This window comes from Salmo trutta, chromosome 12 (genome assembly GCF_901001165.1).
Source record: "Salmo trutta chromosome 12, fSalTru1.1, whole genome shotgun sequence".
Classification (NCBI taxonomy): Eukaryota; Metazoa; Chordata; class Actinopteri; order Salmoniformes; family Salmonidae; genus Salmo; species Salmo trutta.
In genome coordinates, this window is record NC_042968.1 from 36,599,262 (window position 1) to 36,623,087 (window position 23,826).

General features: G+C 42.2%; 2 protein-coding genes across 2 annotated transcripts in view; both read right to left on the minus strand.

Moving 5' to 3' along the window:
* Nucleotides 1–15,659, minus strand: part of LOC115203464 (chondroitin sulfate synthase 1) — a 92,295-nt gene extending 76,636 nt beyond the window's left edge. The window contains exons 1-2 of the mRNA XM_029768161.1: nucleotides 14,940–15,659; nucleotides 12,534–13,029 (exon numbers count right to left, since the gene is read on the minus strand). Of these exons, the coding sequence (XP_029624021.1) occupies nucleotides 12,534–13,029; nucleotides 14,940–15,358 (915 nt within the window). The 5' untranslated portion in view covers nucleotides 15,359–15,659. The remainder of the gene's footprint in view (nucleotides 1–12,533; nucleotides 13,030–14,939) is intronic.
* A 638-nt stretch (nucleotides 15,660–16,297) lies between these two features.
* LOC115203468 (selenoprotein S) lies at nucleotides 16,298–23,387 on the minus strand. Its single transcript, XM_029768166.1, has 6 exons — nucleotides 23,137–23,387; nucleotides 19,754–19,885; nucleotides 19,318–19,424; nucleotides 18,569–18,658; nucleotides 18,042–18,114; nucleotides 16,298–17,260 (listed from the first exon to the last, which is right to left on the minus strand). Exons 1-6 carry the CDS (start codon nucleotides 23,228–23,230, stop codon nucleotides 17,178–17,180), a joined length of 579 nt encoding a protein of 192 aa, XP_029624026.1. The 5' UTR covers nucleotides 23,231–23,387; the 3' UTR covers nucleotides 16,298–17,177.
* Between the last annotated feature and the right edge of the window lie 439 nt (nucleotides 23,388–23,826).

Here is a 23,826-nt window from a genome sequence, read left to right on the forward strand (position 1 = left end):
GACAGACCGACGCCCTCAGACAGACCGACAGACAGACAGACCGACAGCCCTCAGACAGTCAGACAGACCGACAGCCCTCAGACAGACCGACAGCCCTCAGACAGACCGACAGCCCTCAGACAGACCGACAGACCGACAGCCCTCAGACAGACCAACAGCCCTCAGACCGACCGACAGACCAACAGCCCTCAGACAGACCGACAGCCCTCAGACCGACCGACAGCCCTCAGACCGACCGACAGACCGACAGACCGACAGCCCTCAGACCGACCGACAGCCCTCAGACCGACTGACAGACCGACAGCCCTCAGACCGACCGACAGACCGACAGCCCTCAGACCTCAGACAGACAGCCAGACCAACAGCTCTCAGACAGACCGACAGCCCTCAGACAGACCAACAGCCCTCAGACAGACAGCCAGCCAGACCAACAGCCCTCAGACAGACAGACAGACCAACAGCCCTCAGACAGACAGACAGACAGACCAACAGCCCTCAGACAGACAGCCAGACCAACAGCCCTCAGACAGACAGCCAGACCAACAGCCCTCAGACCGACAGCCAGACCAACAGCTCTCAGACAGACAGACAGACCAACAGCCCTCAGACGGACCAACAGCCCTCAGACGGACCAACAGCCCTCAGACAGACCAACAGCCCTCAGACAGACCAACAGCCCTCAGACAGACCAACAGCCCTCAGACAGACCAACAGCCCTCAGACAGACCAACAGCCCTCAGACAGACAGAGACTTGATTCACTAAAGCAGATAAAATCTAATTCTAAGTAATTTTCTCCCAAAAGTAGTCATGTCACTGCCATGCTTATCATTAGCATCTCCTGAAGCAAGACAGAGGGTGCATTTTATGTCAGGAAAACCCACTGCAATTCATGCAAAATTCATCTCTTTTGGCCACTGTTTGTGTTTATTTCTGTAAACATTTATTTGCTTGTTTGGGGTCTAAGTTTAGCGTGGTGCGAGGCAGCACTGAAAAGAGAGAACACACATACACCAGCAGCCACAGGATGTCTAGAAATACACAAGGCTCGCCACATTCCCTGCCGTCTGAGAGAGAGAGAAAAACCAGAGGGATAGAGAGACGGAGATAGAGGAGAGAGAGAGAGGCTTTACAACTGTCACTGACACGGAGTTGGCTAGCCTATACAACACAAACTGATCTGGGACACCAGGCTAAGCCTCCTACCCAGTACGATGAAACCCTCTGAGAGGTCTCTTACCATACTATGACGCTTAATCCACAGCTCACACGTGCTTCTAGAGAAATCCACAGAAGCCAGTGTTATGTTCACTAGGGAGAAAACGGTTTGAAGTGGAATGGCTTCTCAAATACAAATAGTTTCATTTTTGCTACAGTTTGCCCAACTGAACATGGCCCAGAGGTTATCAGTGATACATACTACCAGGACCTCTTTAGATTGTGCCAAGCTGTGAAGGCCCTACCTACAGATATCCATTAGACTAGCAACACTAATAACGCTCTGTCTTATAGACGGCATGCCACTGAAGACATGCATAGGGACCTTACTGTAGGCTAACTGGCTAAAGTGGCCAAATCAAATCAACCTAAAGCAGACGTACAACACTGGGCGTGGCATTGTCTTATGGCATTTGGCCCGGTCGACCTTCTGAACTCATGACACTCACCAGAAAGTGATTAAGTCAGGTGATAGGATGGAAGATCATGCTGGTTACAGCTGGAACTGCCAGTCCTCTTTTAGCAGTGATATGATTATACTTCAGGCAGGCTGTTCATGGCAGTCATTTTTGATGTGAGAAACCCCTTGCAATAACTTGAGCCTGTGAAGACAACCAAATATAGATGCTATAGGCCAGGTCTCAAAGACCAGTGTGAGAGAGAGATATCACAGATCTGTTGCCACAAGAAAAGGGCAACCAGTGAAGAAACAATATGTAAATACAAACCATGTGTTTATTTATTTTCCTCTTTTGTACTTTAACTACATGCACATCATTACAACACATTTGAAATGTCTTTATTATTTTGGAACTTTCGTGAGTGTAATGTTTACTGTTAATTCCGATTGGTTATTATCTACTTCACTTGATTTGGCAATGTTAACATGTTTCCCATGCCAATAAAGCCCTTAAATTGAAATTGAATTGAGAAAGATGGAGAGTTAGGAAGAGGCAGAGAGACAAGGAACAGAGAGAAGGAGAAAGAGGCCAGAAAGAGAGTGAGAAAAAAGGGAGATTGTTGAAGACTTGCTGGGTATTTCAGTTGGTACTATCTGATACAGAGCGAGCTAAAGAGAGCATGGGACAGTATGAGAGAGAGAGAGAGAGAGAGAGAGAGAGAGCATGGGACAGTATGAGAGAGAGAGAGAGAGAGAGAGAGAGAGAGAGAGAGAGAGAGAGAGCATGGGACAGTATGAGAGAGAGAGAGAGAGAGAGAGAGAGCATGGGACAGTATGAGAGAGAGAGAGAGAGAGAGAGAGAGAGAGAGAGAGAGAGAGCGAGAGAGAGCATGGGACAGTATGAGAGAGAGAGAGAGAGAGAGCATGGGACAGTATGAGAGAGAGAGAGAGAGAGCGAGAGAGAGCATGGGACAGTATGAGAGAGAGAGAGAGAGAGAGCATGGGACAGTATGAGAGAGAGAGAGAGAGAGCGAGCATGGGACAGTATGAGAGAGAGAGAGAGAGAGAGAGAGAGAGAGCATGGGACAGTATATGAGAGAGAGAGAGAGAGAAAATGGGACAGTATGAGAAAGAGAGAGAGCATGGGACAGTATGAGAAAGAGAGAGCGCATGTCGAGGCATTGTACAGTAAAGTACAGATGTGGGCGTTTGACTTCCTGTGGATTCATCTGGCAGGAGGAGAAATCCTGCCTTACCTTGAAATACTCTGACCAGCACTGGAGAACATAACTGGTTCTCCTCCGAAAGAAAAACAGACTAAAGAAACAACAAACATGTTGTGAAATCCAAGAGTCCTCCCTTCCCTCCCACTTGCTGCCTTTCTGGGATGAACCCTAATGTGAGATTGTGTAAATCATGCAGTCATATCATCAATGGAAGACTTGGAAGGTGTGGATCTTCAAGTTAGAATCTCCCTCTCTCCCTCCCTCCCTCCCCTAGGCAGGACACCCTTTAACCTTCCTAACATCATTTCAATGGCGCATTTGATTGGAGCATAATGCTTGTAACAGCAGGGTTAACTCCTTGCATGTGCCACAAACCAAATAGTGTGGTCCAAAATGATTATTATAAGATGTGCAAAAATGACTGTATGCAGAAATTTTTGGGGGAAATTACATGTAATACTAATCCAATTCTTTAACAAGTAATAATATACATTTAAAAAAAGTAGGGGTCAATTGTTTACACCCGAGTTTTCAATACCTCACCTTGCGAGTACTACGGCACTGAGTCTATTTCTAACATGTTTGAGTTGGAGAACACATTGGGAGGGATCTTAGACCATTCCTCCATACAGAATCCTTCCAGATCATTGATATCCTTCATCTGCGCTTATGGACTGTCCTCTTCAATTCAAATCACTGGTTTTTAAATGGGGTTCGAGTCCGGAGACTGAGATGGCCATTGCAAAATTTTGATTTTGTGGCCAATTAACCATTTCTTTTGGGATTTTGATGTGTGCTTGAGGTTATTGTCTCGATGGAAGATCCACTTGCGGCAACCAGGTGTATAAAATCGAGCACACAGCCATGCAATCTCCATAGACAAACATTGACAGTAGAATGGCCCGAACTGAAGAGCTCAGTGACTTTCAACGTGTCACTGTCATCGGATGCACCTTTCTAACAAGTCATTTTTTTCTGCTATTGTGAAGTGGAAACGTTTATTAGCAACAACGGCTCAACTGCAAAGTGGTAGGCCACACTGGCTCACAAAACCAATGCAAAGTGGTAGGCCACACTGGCTCACAAAACCAATGCAAAGTGGTAGGCCACACTGGCTCACAAAACCAATGCAAAGTGGTAGGCCACACTGGCTCACAAAACCAATGCAAAGTGGTAGGCCACACTGGCTCACAAAACCAATGCAAAGTGGTAGGCCACACTGGCTCACAAAACCAATGCAAAGTGGTAGGCCACACTGGCTCACAAAACCAATGCAAAGTGGTAGGCCACACTGGCTCACAAAACCAATGCAAAGTAGTAGGCCACACTGGCTCACAAAACCAATGCAAAGTGGTAGGCCACACTGGCTCACAAAACCAATGCAAAGTGGTAGGCCACACTGGCTCACAAAACCAATGCAAAGTGGTAGGCCACACTGGCTCACAAAACCAATGCAAAGTGGTAGGCCACACTGGCTCACAAAACGACTGCAAAGTGGTAGGCCACACTGGCTCACAAAACGAATGCAAAGTGGTAGGCCACACTGGCTCACAAAACCAATGCAAAGTGGTAGGCCACACTGGCTCACAAAACCAATGCAAAGTGGTAGGCCACACTGGCTCACAAAACGGGACCGCCGAGTGCTGAAGCTTGTAGCACGTAAAAATCGGCTATCTTCGGTTGCAACACTCAGGAGCTTCATGAAATGGGTTTCCAAGGCTGAGCAGCCCCACACAAGCGTAAGATCACCATGCGCAATGCCAAGCATCAGCTGAAGTTTAGTCTATTTTAGAAGAACAGAATAGCATACTCTGAGTTGTCCTTATGTTAGGTCCTGATCTGGCCATCCCAAACGGCTGTGGGCTACACTAGTTCATTTAGCAGACAACGTTTGCTTAGAATTTTGTGGCACTATTTTATAGTATGAAGAACACAATTGAACAAAGCTGAATAAAATATAATATTTTCTCCAAACGATTTGAGGGAGAGCGCACATGTGGCTATTCTGTGTTGAACAGTTAACAAAGAAATAGGTTTTCCTATAGGCTTAATTTAGAGTTATTAATGTAACTTTAGTTGTTCTACAAACATTGGGCTATATGTTAGATGTTTAATACATTGTAAGGCTGCATGATGAGACTAATGATGATTTGAAAAATGTCATGAACTCTGCTTCGTTGTTTGTGCAGACTGTACAAACACACCAATCACAACACTACATCACAACATCAATCACAACACCAATCACAACACTACATCAATCACAACACTACACCAATCACAACATCACAACACCAATCACAACACCAAATCAATCACATCACAACATCAATCATAACACCAATCACAACACTACATCACAACACTACATCAATCACAACACTACATCAATCACAACATCAATCACAACACTACACCAATCACAACACTACATCACAACATCAATCACAACACTGCACCAATCACAACACTGCACCAATCACAACACTGCACCAATCACAACATTACACCAATCACAACACTACACCAATCACAACACTACATCAATCACAACACTGCACCAATCACAATTTGACGCAACTGCGAGAGTCCTTATCCAATTCTGAGGTGCATATTGAAGATACAGGAAGAACTGTCCACATTTACTTTATATCAGCCAACAAGATGAGTAGACCTAATGAACAGCAAAGCACTAGTCTATGTCAATCTACTATCCCCCATAGTACAAAAGTCGACCTATTCTATTCTGTGTGATAAATAAATATTCCAAACATAGTCTGGGACAGTTGTGGGATATGATAAATCCCAAATTAATACAACCACTAGCATCAACAAAACATGTTTAACCAATGAGGCTGACGCAGCAGATCAGAACATTTAGCTTAAAATGTTGATAAACTATCAGGCCATTTCTTCACATTATAAGCGCAGCAATGTGCACATGGTAGTAGGCTATAAGCTATATGTAATGCTTTTATTATAAAAGGTGCATTTTCCTTTTTTTGTTGTTGTTTTTTTACCTCTTTTTCTCCCCAATTTCGTGGCATCCAATTGGCAGTTAAAGTCTTGTCTCATCGCTGCAAATCCCGTACGGACTCGGGAGAGGCGAAGGTTGAGAGCCATAAAGGTGCATTTAAGGTGAAAATAATCTTCCACAAACTCACGTGCTGCTTCTGTATGCCAGTTAGGATCTACACCCCTTGTAAAGCGGATTCATGTGCTTCATTTTAATAACTTATTTGGCCACTTTAGTTACAAACCTTATCAAAAACATAGGGATATGGGCTAGACTACATGAGGTGTGCGACTATGATTAGAAAGTCTCATAAAAAGGCATTGTTTCTTATGCTGGGAATCATTCACAAGTGATAATATATCATTCACAAGTGATAGGCTAATATTGTCACCCATCAGACTATTCCGATGTAATCTTCTTTACATATACTAAATAATATGTGAAATCTCTTCTGATTCAAACAGACCATTAGTATTACCATTATTATCACCTGTCTGGAAACAGGAGCAGGGGAAATACATGTCATTATGCTCTTAAATAGCGAATAGAGGACGCTTTTCATGCCAGCCAGGTAGGCTATACTCCTGTTGTAAAGACAAGCAATGTGCTTAATATGAGGAAAGTTGAGAATATAGTAGGCCTAGCCTATAGAAAGCTGATGGGATCCTCCTCTGTTTAATGTTCTCACACAATTGCATAGCCTATAGAAATGTTGTGAACATGAGGGGACGACGACTACCTCCATATTAATGCCCATGATACTGGAATGAGATGTTCAAGGAGCAGGCGTCCACATACTTGTAGTGTATGATAACAGCTAGTCTGACAGAAACCGCTGGGTTCTGTGGTTGTGATAGAGGATCAATAGTCTCAAAGCCCAGTGACGGCTGTTCTGCTGCTCTTTCTGAATCACTGGAGGGCTCTTCTAAAACACCCTTTGGATAATGACTCAACAACACTGACTCGCTCGTAGTGAAGGGAGACATGGATGCGCAGCTACCATAGCAACTAACCCCACAGGCAGGCATTACTGAGGAAACCAGAGATGTTTCTTTGGTCAGGGAGTGAGACCTGGGCCTATACAGACACAATCACATGACTCAGGACCATTCACTATGAGCCCATGTGATTATTTGCATCCATCCCCTCATCCCACCCAAACAGCGACCAAAAGAAACAAGAAGAGGTTTGATCACCAATGACTTATTAGTGGGATTTGTTTTATTAGCAGTGCCACAAAGAGAGGCTTTGTGTGTGTGTGTGTCTCACATCTAAGACTGGACTCCTAGATGAATAATAAGCCTTGGTTTGGGTCACACCTCTTTCTCTTCCTTCACCACATTAAATAGACTAATGTACAGACATTCATTCAAACGCTCCCACAAAACACACTGTCGATGGCTTGGCTGACCAAACAACTGCCTCTTATTGAAGGAATACATCTTCATAAGCAACTTTTAATTTGTATTTTAGTAGTAAAGACCTCCACTGTGATGTTAGCAAGTTTTCCTACCAACGTACTGAATCATCAAAATGTGGAAATTGTCTGAGATTTCAGACAATGTAATGTTAACCTCGTCGCTATAGGGGGCAGTATTTTCACGGCCGGATGAAAAACGTACCCAAATTAAACGGCATACTACTCGGGCCCAGAGTCAAATATTTGCATATTATTAGTAGATTTGGATAGAAAACACTGAAGTTTCTAAAACAGTTTGAATGATGTCTGTGAGTATAACAGACCTCATATGGCAGGCAAAAACCTGAGAAAAATCCAACCAGGAAGTGGGTAGTCTGAGAATTGTAGTCTTTCAGACCATTTTCTATTGAAACTACAGTGTCTGTGGGGTCAACTTGCACTTCTTCCTAAGGCTTCCACTAGATGTCAACAGTCTTTACAAAGTTGTTTGAGTCTTCTATGGTGAATGTTGACCGAATAACAGCCGATTGAAGCAGTCTGAGGTCATGTAGTTACTTCATGCGCGTTCACGCATGGATAGCATTTTTTTTTTCTTCTGTAATGAATACGCTATTGTCTGGTTGGAATATTATTGATTGTTTATGTTAAAAACACCCTAAGGTTTGATTGGAAACAGCGTTTGACATGTTTCTACAAACGGTAATGGAACTTTTGAGCTTTTCGTCTATTGATTTGCGCCCCCGTCTTGTGCCTTTTGGAATAGTGTTCTGGACGCGCCAACAAAACAGAGGTATTTGGACATAAATTATGGACTTTATCAAACAAATGAACATTTCTTGTGGAAGTGGGAGTCCTTCCGAGTGCATTCCGCCGAAGATCAGCAAAGATAGAAAATATTTTTAACAGTATTTTAGAGTTTTGACGACGCCGTGGCTTGACGGCTAAATGTATAGCTTGCATTGATGGTTGAGCTATGTACTCAGAATATTGAACAATGTGCTTTCTCCGTAAAGTTATTTTGAAATCTGACACAGCGGTTGCATTAAGAGGTAGTAAATCTTTAGTTCTTTAAATAATTGTTATATATTTTGTCAAAGTTTATGATGAGTATTTCTGGAAATTAATGTGCACATTGTGGTCATTCACCGGAAGTTTTAGCGGAACGCCTAGATGCAAGAAGTTAAACAGTCATTTAGATTCACCATGGAGATGTGATGAGGAAGGGACGGACGGACAGCCAGACACACACACACACACTTAAGAGGACAGAAAGACAGAGACACACACACACACTGATATTAATGATGCAGTTGCTTGGCTCCGCTCTCTGTAACTAGATAACGATAAGCTGTAATTAAAACTCACATCAAATGGCTGTTTAAAAGTCCCCCCAGGCCTGTTGTAAAGGTGGCTGGGACTGAACTCTGTATATGAGACAGCAAACATGTCAGCTCTCTCATTCCACCTGCCAAACCAGATTCATTAGCAGCTTTAAAAACTCAACAGATGCTGCGTTTTACCAATTTGTTCACAGGCCTGATATTATATGCAGATTTATTTGGATGTGGGAAATGTGCGTTTAGCTGCGTGTCTCAACAGTGACTACGGAACCCTTGACTTGATTTATGGCTAAATGACTAACTGAAGAATGCCAAGTCAACCGTATGGTGGGTGGGTGTCCGGCCTTGTGCCTGCTGCCAAAATACACAACATACTGTTTCTGGTAGTTTGTAAAGGAACCCAGTGGACAACTGCAAACAGAAAATGTCTTGTTATGGTTTACAAACACACACACACACACACACACACACACACACACACACACACACACACACACACACACACACACACACACACACACACACACACACACACACACACACACACACACACACACACACAGGCCAACGTGACTCTGGGTCATAATAACCTTGATATCAAAGGACCAGCGGGGCGTAAGCGCAAACACACGTCAGATCAAGTGGGCCTAATGAATAAAGACATGAATTGATCGACAGTTGAATTAAGAGTCTGACAGTTCCCCCTCTAATCTCTGTCTAATGCTTGTGAGGAGGACAGCAGCATGAAAGCTCCACAGTTACTGTGAGATGAAAACGGGCACCTTTTGCCAAGCTGCAACCCATAATCTCTGATACCCTAAATTCCACCTGCAGAACCTTGTTAAATGGGGTTGATTTTAGAACAATGCACATTAGAAAGCAAAAGTCTGAAACATGGAATTTTGATTGCAGTATAAGCGGGGGAAAAAATATTGTTTGGCCAGAAAATAAAGTTTACATTGATTGAGATACAGTATATATGAAGCACACTTTGTGCTATAGATATGAATATTTAACAGTGTAAAGACATTTGTTTATTATAAAAAGCTAAAATGTTAACAAGAAAAACCTGCCATTGAAAAATGAGGTTTCTACATTGTGTACCTATTGAGATGCAAAACATTACAATTGTACAGGGTCTCTTTAAGAGGTTCAAGTTTGTGAGTGATGACATTTAAGAGATCAGTCATTCACTCATTGGTGTGATCCTTGATCTGCTGAAGAAGCTATCCCTTTCCTTCCTTTCTGTGCCTCACATGTTTAGTGGATAGAATGCTGAAGTAACCAGGCTGTTAGCTAGCTAGATAATAACAAATGTTTAGTGGATAGAATGCTGAAGTAACCAGGTTGTTAGCTAGCTAGATAATAACAAATGTTTAGTGGATAGAATGCTGAAGTAACCAGGCTGTTAGCTAGCTAGATAATAACAAATGTTTAGTGGATAGAATGCTGAAGTAACCAGACTGTTAGCTAGCTAGATAATAACAAATGTTTAGTGGATAGAATGCTGAAGTAACCAGACTGTTAGCTAGCTAGATAATAACAAATGTTTAGTGGATAGAATGCTGAAGTAACCAGGCTGTTAGCTAGCTAGATAATAACAAATGTTTAGTGGATAGAATGCTGAAGTAACCAGACTGTTAGCTAGCTAGATAATAACAAATGTTTAGTGGATAGAATGCTGAAGTAACCAGGTTGTTAGCTAGCTAGATAATAACAAATGTTTAGTGGATAGAATGCTGAAGTAACCAGGCTGTTAGTTAGCTAGATAATAACAAATGTTTAGTGGATAGAATGCTGAAGTAACCAGACTGTTAGCTAGCTAGATAATAACAAATGTTTAGTGGATAGAATGCTGAAGTAACCAGGTTGTTAGCTAGCTAGATAATAACAAATGCTTAGTGGATAGAATGCTGAAGTAACCAGGCTGTTAGCTAGCTAGATAATAACAAATGTTTAGTGGATAGAATGCTGAAGTAACCAGGTTGTTAGCTAGCTAGATAATAACAAATGTTTAGTGGATAGAATGCTGAAGTAACCAGACTGTTAGCTAGCTAGATAATAACAAATGTTTAGTGGATAGAATGCTGAAGTAACCAGGCTGTTAGCTAGCTAGATAATAACAAATGTTTAGTGGATAGAATGCTGAAGTAACCAGGTTGTTAGCTAGCTAGATAATAACAAATGTTTAGTGGATAGAATGCTGAAGTAACCAGACTGTTAGCTAGCTAGATAATAACAAATGTTTAGTGGATAGAATGCTGAAGTAACCAGGCTGTTAGTTAGCTAGATAATAACAAATATTTAGTGGATAGAATGCTGAAGTAACCAGGCTGTTAGTTAGCTAGATAATAACAAATGTTTAGTGGATAGAATGCTGAAGTAACCAGGCTGTTAGCTAGCTAGATAATAACAAATGTTTAGTGGATAGAATGCTGAAGTAACCAGGTTGTTAGCTAGCTAGATAATAACAAATGTTTAGTGGATAGAATGCTGAAGTAACCAGACTGTTAGCTAGCTAGATAATAACAAATGTTTAGTGGATAGAATGCTGAAGTAACCAGACTGTTAGCTAGCTAGATAATAACAAATGTTTAGTGGATAGAATGCTGAAGTAACCAGGCTGTTAGCTAGCTAGATAATAACAAATGTTTAGTGGATAGAATGCTGAAGTAACCAGGTTGTTAGCTAGCTAGATAATAACAAATGTTTAGTGGATAGAATGCTGAAGTAACCAGGTTGTTAGCTAGCTAGATAATAACAAATGTTTAGTGGATAGAATGCTGAAGTAACCAGACTGTTAGCTAGCTAGATAATAACAAATGTTTAGTGGATAGAATGCTGAAGTAACCAGGCTGTTAGTTAGCTAGATAATAACAAATATTTAGTGGATAGAATGCTGAAGTAACCAGGCTGTTAGTTAGCTAGATAATAACAAATGTTTAGTGGATAGAATGCTGAAGTAACCAGGCTGTTAGCTAGCTAGATAATAACAAATGTTTAGTGGATAGAATGCTGAAGTAACCAGGTTGTTAGCTAGCTAGATAATAACAAATGTTTAGTGGATAGAATGCTCAAGTAACCAGGTTGTTAACTAGCTAGATAATGAGGTAACATGACTGAACAAGGTGTAAACATTCATGGTTAATGATTGCAAAATGCAGCCCACAAATCCCACGATAGGACGAAACAGATATTGCGCCAGTAGTATGGGTCATAACTTTTTACCTGTTTGTGCTTGAAACAGTCAATTTTCTCTGTTGTAACTGTGCAGCCGTGACAGTAACACATATGTGCTCGGTTTTACTCTACAGTAGGTCACTCGGGAACAGCAAACCCTAATCATTACAGCAATTATTATCTGACTCATTTTTCTGCTAGACGCACTGGTGCTCCCTAAATAAAATGTCAGGTCACACAGAAACATATTTACAGGGGCATATGGAACCAAAATGGTCGCACTTTAGAGCCCTGGTCTCAGCATCATTTAATGGAATTGTCCCTTTCTTTGATCTGTCAAGCAATCATATGGTCACATGAATAAGATCTGAATAGTAAATCTGCCAGGAGATAGTCTAAGGAGTGCCTACTGAAGGTGCCAGATCTACTGACTATCAACTTATGCCCTTGACACACTACTGTGGTGTGTGGGAAATCCACTGCATGATGTCTTTCGCTTCACAGAGTACTTCAAGCCAAGGTAGGCGTCTTGTTGGCGATTCCCCTCCTCACAATTTAGTACACTTCAGACGGACTACATTGAAGGTCACTTCTACCGACTACATCCTCAATCTCAGATGGTTTTCTACCCAGCCTTCTCTTGTATAACACCAATTAAAAATAAACCTTCAAAAGCAATGATAGATCTACTAACTGCAGTATACAATACAACCGGCCGCCATCTTTGCTCTTACCTCGTAGGACCAGACGCACTGCACGCCGGCAAACCTCCGCACGCAGCGGCCCACCTCAACGTCTTCGTGCGTGGTGTACATCTCCTGCAGGCACTGGCCGATGTGGGGAACCATCCGGCGCAGCACCTCACGGCTCATGATCACGCCGGGGCCACCCATGCAGAAGTTCTCGCCGGGCTCCAGCGCCAGCTTGCCCAGCTCGTCGCGGGCGCCCATGCCCGTCTGGCCCAGGAAGAGGGCCTCGCTGCTGTTGAGCGAGCGCAGGAAGCCCTCCAGGCGCTCGCTCTTGATGTACACATCATCGTCGGCCCGCATGAACCACTCATATTGGTCCAGGTAGTGGTCGTGCATGTACTTGAGCATCATGAAGGACTTCTTCTGCGGTGGGTACGAGTCATCCACGTTGTGCAGCGCCACGATGGGGATGGGGATGGTGGTGTCCGAACCCTCGCTGGAGAAGAACTCCACATGGCCCGGGATGGTCTGAGCCCACGTTCTACAGAGAGAGACACACGGGCAGAGGTCAGGTACTCTACAGGATGGAGAGTGGGTCAGAGTTCTAACACACACACAAGTCAGGGCCCACGAAGGACATAGATAGACGGCCCCATGTGGCTCAGTTGGTAGAACATGACGCTTGCAACGCCAGGGTTATGGGTTAGATTCCCACGGGGGACCAGTATGAAAATATATATATATATATATATATATATATATATATATATATATATATATATATATATATATATATATATATATATATATATATATATATACACACACACACACACATATATATACATATATAATGTGTGTATATATATATAATGTATATGTATATACATATATACACATACATATATACACACACACACATACATTATATATATATATATATATATATATATATATATATATATATATATATATATATATATATATATATATTCACTACTGTAAGAGTCTAATAAATGACTAAAATGTCAAATAGACGGATGAGTGTCATGTAATAGCACGGCATAACATGTGTTATAACCTGTATTTACAAGAGGTTCACACAGACTTGAGCCCACTAAATACCCAACTGAGCACCAGTAATGTTTCATTAGGATAAAGAACTGTATTTGAATGAGGGAATCTAGTAATTAACTAACAACTGAGACAGTAAAAAGTAGGCCTGCTTTCCCACCATCTGCACTGAAAATAAACTAAATGGGACTTTACTTTGGGCCCAAAATAAAGACATGGGAGTGGATGTAAAATACTGTGATATCTCCTTCTCAGGTCTCTAGACGTTCATCATGATCGGTCCATTGAAAGGACATTCGAGGGAGACTAAATAAACTACTCTAATTAATCTGATTGAATAGAGATATCCTTGTATGTCTTTGAAGATGTGCAAATACATTTCCCCTGAATTATATTGAATCTTCCACATGACTGGACACATGAAAGGATAGCCTGCAGACTCAACAGTGCTGTCTTCTCAGTCCAACCCATCATTTCATAAAACCTTCAGCTTCACATTCACTGCATTTCAGTGGGGCCTAGATGAAAGACATTTCAGGGCTAATAACATTAACATTCACTCTTTCCAAACAGACATCTCTACATTTAGAGCTATCCTAATAGCATCAGTGCTAGTCTACAACAAAACACTTACAGAAACCCCTCACAATTGGAAATATCTTGGATGGAGCCATTGCTTACCCAATCGAATTAAACACTAGCCTACCAAAGAGCCTATACAGCTCATCTGATGGCAAAAGCATCACCACAGAATGATACAGCTCAATTGTGACGTGAATGTGTTCAGAGTTGGCAAAGCCCTGAAAAACTGAACAGAACAGTTCGCCTATTGAAGTGTGATTTTTGTTAGGTAAATGTGGGTGTGAATGTTGAGAGCATGTTATAACATAGACCCTGTAACAAAGACTTCTAAATGTCACTTAGGACACGTTGTAGTGACTGTATATCATCTATAATATTATATCCAACAAGGTTTTGTCTTGACAGCTTACAGGACATGACCTGCCTAACGTTGAGGTGTTTAATAGCTCACAAGAAAAGGACTATCATAATACAGGTCACAGCCACACATGGCATTCATACACTGTTAAATGGCGACTAGCAACATTTCTATCGATTACATTTATAACAATTTTGCATAAAAGACTTAAGAGTGTAGGCAACATTGTTGAAATTCGGTATCCCTATTTGGCAGAAAACTAGCAACAATATTTCTCTTTAAGTGCCTATGTAAAATGTAGGCTGACAATTTCAGAATGGGAGGAATGAGCAGAACTGACGCGTGCAGAAACCCTGGGACAGAAAACTAATAGCTGAAAATGGTATCTTCTTAAAAAATAAAAAGCAACATTCCTTCAATTTCTACACATAACTTACCTATGTGCCGCGATGGCGCGGTTATTCAGGTACTTCTGGGCAGTCATGACGCCGACGTAAAGGAAATTGTTGGACCTCGGAACAGGCTTCTCGGTCGCCGAAAATCCGTTATCTTGCGGGGGCCATAACACCCCACCGTGTTCTCTCCTCAGACCCCCGTTCAACCCGCAACCAGCTGGGTTCGCCTTGCGTTTCTGACCGGATTTCTTCAACTCCGTAGCCTTCGGTAATATGAGTCTGGAAGCCAGGGTGAACCCGACAACCAGCCCCAACAGAACACTAAACCATGCTCTTCGGCTTCGACCTGCCATTCCCCAAAACTTGACCCAACTCCGATTTGCCTCGTAGCCTATTCTCGCTGTTGCCAACACAGCGTCGTTGTAAAAGCAATATTGGTTCAATTGTTTCTCCCTCCTCATAAAAAACGGGGTTAACTCGCTCTCATGGTAGGAAAGCTTCTTTCTTCTCCAACCCGCTTTTGGTCCCGATGTAAGCTGGCTGCTGCATACGTAGCAGTCTCCATAAACCCACCACCTGAACGTACACTCCTCTCTTCATGTGGCCCTTCTAATCAGCAAGCATTCCGTCGCTATCAATACATGACAAAAAACTGCGACCTTCAACAAAATGTATGGTTTCTTCTTCGCCCAGAGACGCGTAGCCAACCCATTCTTTCCACTACCTCGCCATTGTGAGAATGTCGAAAACGCTTAGTAGCAACGCGGCTTAACTGTGTGATTTGACCCAGTGGCTACTCCGTAGGAGCGCTCTGACTGGCTGGGGTGTGTGATTACGCAGCGGTCTCAGCTTTTTTTCCTTCCAGTATTTGACGCGCAAGTCTGATCACAAACTGAGAATGTCCTGGTGACGAGCCGGTGAAAGTGAAAGACCATGCATCCAGACAGGCAAAAAAGTACAGAGCAAGCATTGTTGAACCTTGAAATTAAACGTCAGCCGAGTTAATATGCGGCACTGATAGTGAAATGAAAAAGCTATTTCTGAGAAATCATAATCGATTAGGCCAACCACAAAATGCTCTATAACTCAATTACCGTAAATGGTGTGCAGAAAATTAACATAAGGTTTATAATGATTGTATAAAATTCTTATCAATTTAAGAGTAAGACTACAACAATAATGTCTATGACAGCCATAGAAATCAGTGCTATCTGACCCAATACAGTTTCGAAACTCTGTACCATACCGTTATGATTGTGGCTTCATTTACATTACAATGCCGCCATCTAGTGGGCAATATGGAGTTGGCAGGTGTATGATGACGCCACTGGACCATTACATTAGCTATTGTGTGTCGTCACAGTCAGCCTCCCCATCAAACATCAGATACGTAGACAACGTATCTATAATATCTTTATTGTGATAAAAAGGTGCAGGTCAGTTTGTTTCTCAGTAACTAAAATTGCTTGATGATCATTGATATTCCAATAAATAACACAATGACTAACGGTTACATCTGATTTATGTAATTGTACAAAAAGCAGTACGGTGCACAGCACTACTAAAGCCATCTGGCTAGCATCTACTCTCGCAACATGAAGCCTTGGTAGGCAGCGCACATTTGAAAGTTTACACAGATGCCAACCCCAAAAGAAGACAAGAAAACACACATACACACAGTTACACTGAAAGTCATCAGCCAAACCCACTGGCACAGATGCCATTTACGGGAATAGCATCATTAGAAACTGTCATACTCAGAAGGCCTTCTCAGGTGTCCTGAAATAAGATGATTCAATAAGCCAAAATTTGAATGTGGAAACAAGACAATCGTTTTCAACACTGGTTAGTTTGAAGTTGTCCAAAGGCATTAAAACAGAAAGGATTCATCGTTATCATGTGGCAACACATTGTATTTTTTGACAATGCTAATATTACTGAGGCAACATGATCTAAAACAGACAGTTGTGAAACCAATCCCTAAACCCAAACACAGAGTTACAAATAACAGATTGATTTAGATCAATAACTTAGAGGGCTTTGAGATTGCTGGCAGCTTCCTTCAGTAGGTCTGTGTGTGACTCGGACGGGTCAAAGATCAGAGTTCACAGGTCACCTCAGAGTAGGCACAAGTCACACCTAGCCACAGATACAGGGTCAGATATTTCTTCCATCCTCCTAGTAATTCAGGTTAGGAACGACGGTAGGGTATTCTGATCCTTGATCCGGGTTAAGGGGGAGATGTCGACCCTGAGCCTGTGGCTCTGACCTCCTTTAACCTCATCCGCCGCCAGCTGACGGCCCTCTCCTTCCTGGTCTCCACGCACAGGATCCACCTCCCTCGCCGCTCAGGGGATTAAAGCCTGAAATACACACAGCAGGGCAGAATGTAGGTTACTGGCACAGAGAGGAGATGGAGGACGCCAGCGTCACCTACCTACTACTTATTCCTTAAAGGAGCAACGTCACATTTAAGCCATTTTCTTTGTAAAGACACTGTTTGGATATCCCCCCCAAAAAAGCTTAGTACTGCTTCTTACCGGATCATAATCCAAAAAACATCAGTTGCAAGGATGGACATTTTGTATCGCTAATGTTTTTGAAATACAAAACATTAGCAATATTATCTGTTTTCCTGTATCGTAATACAGAGATGTACACAACTCGCAAGACCAACTAGTTGCAGTACAAAGCTACTTTGCAGTGTTCAATTGTTTTTCTTTTGTGGATTTCATTCCTTCGTTACTACTGGAATGTACTTTATGTTTGACACCATTTGCAGGTGGAAATGTTAAATGTATAACCTTTGAATAGGTTTCAGTAAGAATAGCAGTGCTTTTTATTTACAGTAAGATTAATGCCTTGCATGAATATGAAAGTTGCTCATCATTGCATGGATGCAGAAACGGATCTAGTAGGATTCAGAACCCGTTTAATTACTTTAACAGTGAGCATGATGTCTAACGTTTTATTTTTTGTGAACAATCGTTTTTTTATTGGGTCACAAGGGAAATACAATCATAAAAATGTAATTGCACTTAACCCCCCTTTTGTGTTGCTTACGCACCCTCCCAGCCATTACAAACATACTTCTGGAAGCCCCCAATTACAATACTGCTCTCATCATCAAATATGTCAACATACCACTGCTCCGTAGGGGCTTCTTGTCAGTCTTTGGTTTCAACACTGTAGTCGATGTGCTGGCCTCTTCAGTGTTCTGAAGTGTTACATCATAATAATAATTATGAGCTATTTTCATTTACAGACAAGTGCTAACATGAAACCCATGAACAAATCTACGACTTATGTAATGTCTGAGACAGAAGTTTCTTCATGGTCAGGATGGACATGGTCAGGAAAAACTCTGGGTGCTAATCATGACTTATCACAGCCAAGACATTTTTCTGACCCCGTGACCTGCCCGTATAAAAAAACTCCTGACTCTGCCATAATGTCTATCAAATGGTGCATTTACTTTGCATTATATGCATGGTGGTCCTGTATGAATCAGTTGGTAGAGCATGGCGCTTGCAATGCCAGGGTTGTGTGTTCGATTCCCAGGCCCACACATATGTGAAATGTATGCACACAAGTCGCTTTGGATAAAAGCGTCTGCAAAATGGCATATGGTATGTATGTTACTTAGGCCTATGATAGAGAAGGCAGCTTACCTGGGCTGTCTTTGCTTTTCCTCTGTAACTCCTCCCCTCTTTCATGCTGTCATACATCTCAATTTTCTGTTGTCTCTTCTCCTCCTCCAGCTATCACGCGGCAAACAAAAGACAAGTACCAAAAAGTCTTCAAGATCAGATTTGGCAGGGACAACGGGCAAACTTGTTTGTGGTGCCTGGGGTTTTAGATCTGTGTTAAAGGCCCAGTGCAGTCAAAAATGTGACTTTCCTGTGCTTTACATATTTATTTCCACACTGAGGTTGGAATAATACTGTGAAAACGATGATAATGCCCTTTTAGTGTGAGAGCTGTTTGAAAAGGACGCCTGAAATTTCCACCTGTTTTGGTGGGACGGAGTTTTTGCCTGCCTGGTGACATCACCAGGCGTTAAATTAGTTAATAGGCCAATAAGAAAGAGTTCCAAACCTCTCTGCCAATAACAGATAGTTTTCCCCTCCCAACTCAGACCACTCCCAGACAGTCCTAGCAAAATTCTTGCTTGAGAAATTGCTCTTTGCTAAGAAGCCATGGCCCATGTATGGTCCGTCCATGGCCCATGTATGGTCCGTCCATGGCCCATGTATGGTCCGTCCATGGCCCATGTATGGTCCGTCCATGGCCCATGTATGGTCCGTCCATGGCCCATGTATGGTCCGTCCATGGCCCATGTATGGTCCGTCCATGGCCCATGTATGGTCCGTCCATGGTCCATGTATGGTCCGTCTATGTGAAAGGTGTCACTTTATACCTGTTGTTGTTTCAGCCTGAAGAGGGCCGCCTTGGCATCCAGCTCCTCCTGCATTCTTCTCCTGGACGCCTCCAGTGCCTCTTGTCTCCTCACCACTGCATTGGGATCTGCCAGATTGTTTTTTTAAAGATTGGATGATATTACTGACTCCATTAATTCCATGACATTCTGAGATTTCGTTCCTGATGTGTCAGTCGCCTGGATGGAATGAGAGCTGGCTCTAGCCTGTGAGTGCCAGTTGGTTTCTGCTTTAGCAAGCTTGTCATTGTCTTGAGAATATGTGGCATTGTTGGAGCTGCAGCAAGAATGCTCATGTCCTAGGTGTGTGTGTGTGTGTGTGTGTGCGTGCGTGCATCTGCGTAAGAGACTAAATGTACTTGTCAAACTCAGTGACTTCCTTGGTTAAATAAAAAAACTATTGGTTACGGCCACTCACCTTGCACTGCTCCAGAAGCTGAGCTGCTCTGTCCCTGGCTGGCTCTCCTCTTGCTCAGGTGCTGGACCACCAGGTAGACCCCCACACACATGAACAACAGATACCATCCATATTCTGCCAACAATGGTCCGACTGTGGACAGGAAGCGAAATTATGTTGAGGTCTCAACTTACTATTGAGTGTAAGAACAGTAGAATACATCAGGTGCAATTTCAACATTTGGTTGTGCATCAGTAGCTTTTCTCTTTTAGCCATGTCCGCTAACAATTTTTAGATAGCTTAAGCTAACTACCAACCAACCAACCAACCAACCAACCTAAACAAGTAGTAATCCTGGCCGAATACAGACCGGGCATGAAGGGCACGTGCCCAGGGGCTCTGACCTCCAGGGGGCCCCTATTGATTTTGTTAGTGTAACAGTTTAGGTTCCGTCTCTCTCTTCGCCCCAACCTGGGCTCGAACCAGGGACCCTTGCACACATCAACAACTGACACCCACGAAGCATCGTTACCCATCGCGCCACAAAAGCCGCGGCCCTTGCAACGCAAGGGGAAACCCTACTTCAAGTCTCAGAGCAAGTGACGTCACCGATTGAAACGCTGTTAGCGCGCACCACCGCTAACTAACTAGCCATTTCACATCGGTTACATTAGTCATGCACACTCATATTACATTAACATGGCATAATTCATTACAAAATGTGTATAATTGCAGGGGAAAAATGTTGATCCACTCCACGGCAAAATGGGTAGAAATTGCAGGAAATAAGCTGTGAAACGGCACATTTTTTCTCTGTCCCATGGCAAAATGAGTAGAATTGCATGAAATGTGTTGTAACATTGCAAAGTTCTCTCCATACCAAAGCGTAGAATTGCAGAAAACTTGCTTTAAAAGCGGCAAAATTCGCTCTACGGCCCTTGGCAAAATGTGTAGAATTGCAGGAAATGAACTTAAAACACACAAAAAAAATAATTCTCCAACATCAAAAGGGGGACCACTAAAATGTTTTCACGATGTGGGGGGCCCCCCCAATCAAATCTTGCTTAGGGTTCTCAAAAGGCTAGAGCCAGCCCTGAGTATTGACATTTACATGCTGACCAGACCGGACACGTCGCGTGCGCGAGCGTCGCAAAATAAATGTAGAAATCCACGTTATTCAATTATTGCACCCACACTGCTCGTGCGCGCCAACGAGCGTCTGCGTTGCCAAGGGCTAAAATAGAAGTCATTCCTATTTCTGATGCAGATCGCGCTGAAAGTCCTGCGTCTCCCATCTCCTCATTGGTTTATAGAAGCAGGTATCCACGTGCCATCTCCTCATTGGTTATACCCACGTGGGTGATTGAAAGACGAACTGTTTTGCCGGTAGCCGTGGTAATACTATGAAAGTTTAGATGCCAATCACCATATAAATTCAAAGATGAAAAAGCCTGGAAGGAGGAGAGGTGACTAGAAACGATTCGGTTGGCCGTTTTATGTGTGGATTAATTTGTCGGAGTAGAGGACCTTGTGCAGGTCAGGTAAAATAACAACTCAATGTTTATATCCCAGGACAAATTAGCTAGCAACAGCAAGCTAGCTAAATAGGACAAATTAGCTAGAAAGTGCAAGCTAACTAGCTAAATTGCCATACATGTTTAATGCTTTTCGACCTGTCCCCAAATGAATGTCATTGGTTCAGAGTTTGTTTTGATATTTTAACCTGCGTGTCGTGATCGCGTTTGGTGTAGGGGGACAAAATAAATGTATGCACGATAGCGCACGCGCGCAGCCGGTTTGGGTTCGGTGTTAGGCTGTGACAACGAACAGGCAGCAGACAGACCAGTATGTTTTAGCAGGGAGGTTTGGTAGGGTGACCTGCTTTGGAACGATACAACAAAAAAAGGTGTCTAACAGATTGTGAACCCGGGGACAACAAATAGAACACGTATTTGGTTAGGGTCTAGGGGCAGATTAATGTAATCCTGTTTTCAGGAGATTTGATTATCTATTTACTTTATTTAGTCTGATCAGTGGAAAAAAAATTCTCATTCTTAACATTGGGCTAAAATATAGGGTGATGAATGCGATGTCAGCAATAACACAACTGTTATTCCTAACACTTATTTTATTATTCCACTTCTTCCCTATGTTGCCAGTGTAATCACATATTCAAAATCTGATATGACTACTTGAGTCTTTGAAAATGAATTGTACGAGGCTATGTATTTTTGCAGCCATTCATGGACAGTTTTGAATAGATCATACAAAAAACAGCATGGATATGAAATGCTCCAGGAATCAAATACATTTCACATTCTAGTATTGTGCACATGCTAGGCAGAGATGCTAGGGGGACTCAACTCATAAACCCATCATATTTTGTCTACATAGAGTAAGATGATGGTCAGAACCTATATAGATATTTATTAGATGTTTCCTTGAAGGTTGGGTGATTGAGAAATAAATGTATTGTTATAATAAGAACATTTTCAAAAGACCCAGCACTTGGGAAACAAAGCAACTTAAATGAGGAAACAAATAGTTGTATAATTTTTTGACCTTGCGGGATGAAAGAGAATAGGAATTATCCATAAACACAGGGACCACCAACCCTCCTGGTGAGCAAGCAGGAATTTCTTCCAGACCAATTTTAAAGTGAATTCACCCAAATGACAAAATACTGAAGACGTTTGTGTTCTTACCTTGAAGGCAGTCTATGGACAAGGAGACTACAATCTATGATTTGGTTACCCACTGCCATCAACATTAGAATTTCCTGTGCAGAGCTTTGGTGTAGTGGTAACACTCCCGTACTTTCCACCTGAGAACAGGTATCAATCCCTGCTTCCAACCTCCCCACTGTCTCACATTTGCCCGTCTCCCCATCTCATTACTGTCTGAATAGTGTCAAACAATCAAAACAAATTAAAATATTAGCATACTTTACATTTCTGCCACCCAAAATCTCAAAGTAACAAAATCGTAAAATGTTGTGTATATTCCATTTTTTAAGCATCCTGATTCCCGAATACACCTGACCGGTGTTATTTGTTTCCCTGGTCATAGGCCTAAACCATGTCAAAATACGTAGAATTGCAGGAAATAAGCTTTAAAAACAGTAAAATGTTCTCACATAGCAAATTTAACTCCAAGCTTTCTTCAAAAGTTGGCAACCCTGTCAATGAATGATGCGTCTCTATATCTAGTTATTTTGCTACTGTAGCTAACCATCTTAGCCTACACTAAGCTAAAATAGCTACAACACTGATATTACGTTAGCTAGCTAGCTGCATTATTAGCTTTAGTCTTTGATGGATATCTAGCCAGGCCAGCTAGGCTTGCTAAACAAGCCAGAAAACTGACAGATGTGCAGCTGATATTAGCTAGCCAATTTAAGTTACCAGTTTGTTGCAGGAAACTTAAATCCTGGTTTCCAAGGGGTGTCTTCTGTATTTCTGGTCCACCTTCGTCCTCAATGGTAACATCGTCATCCATTTCTAAACGTATTGGTGACTCTAATCCTCTAATTATGCGTTTCAATGTCACCACAGCTCCAACTAGCTACTTTTCCATGTTTCGTGAGTTGACAAAAAATGCAATTTCCTGGTCTATGTCTTATAAACACCACGCCAGTAAAGATGACGTGGAAGCCTCTCGTGTTTCTGAGCAAGACACCAGTCACACACTAGGTGGCGGCAGAGTCCAATAAATGTATCCTAGCAAGCGGAACTAGACGTCAATACACACTAACTTAGTCCTTTCAAAAAGTGCTACACTTATCAAAGTCATGCCGCTTTTCGTTCTATAAACTGGAAGGTAAAAATTAAGCATAGACCTGACCTGTGAGGTCAGTACAGTTCACTCCACAAGTAGCCTACCCATTCACCCATCTACATTGTAGCAGTGTGCAGAGTCAGTTTCTTTCAAATAAAATAAGTCATGCCTTGTGTGCCACAGTTGTAGACTAACAGTGAAATGCTAATTTACAGGTCATTTTCCAACAATGCAGAGTTAAAGATACAAAATAAAATAGTGACACAAGGAACAATTACACAGTGAATAACAATATCAAGTAAGTATAGCATGGCTAT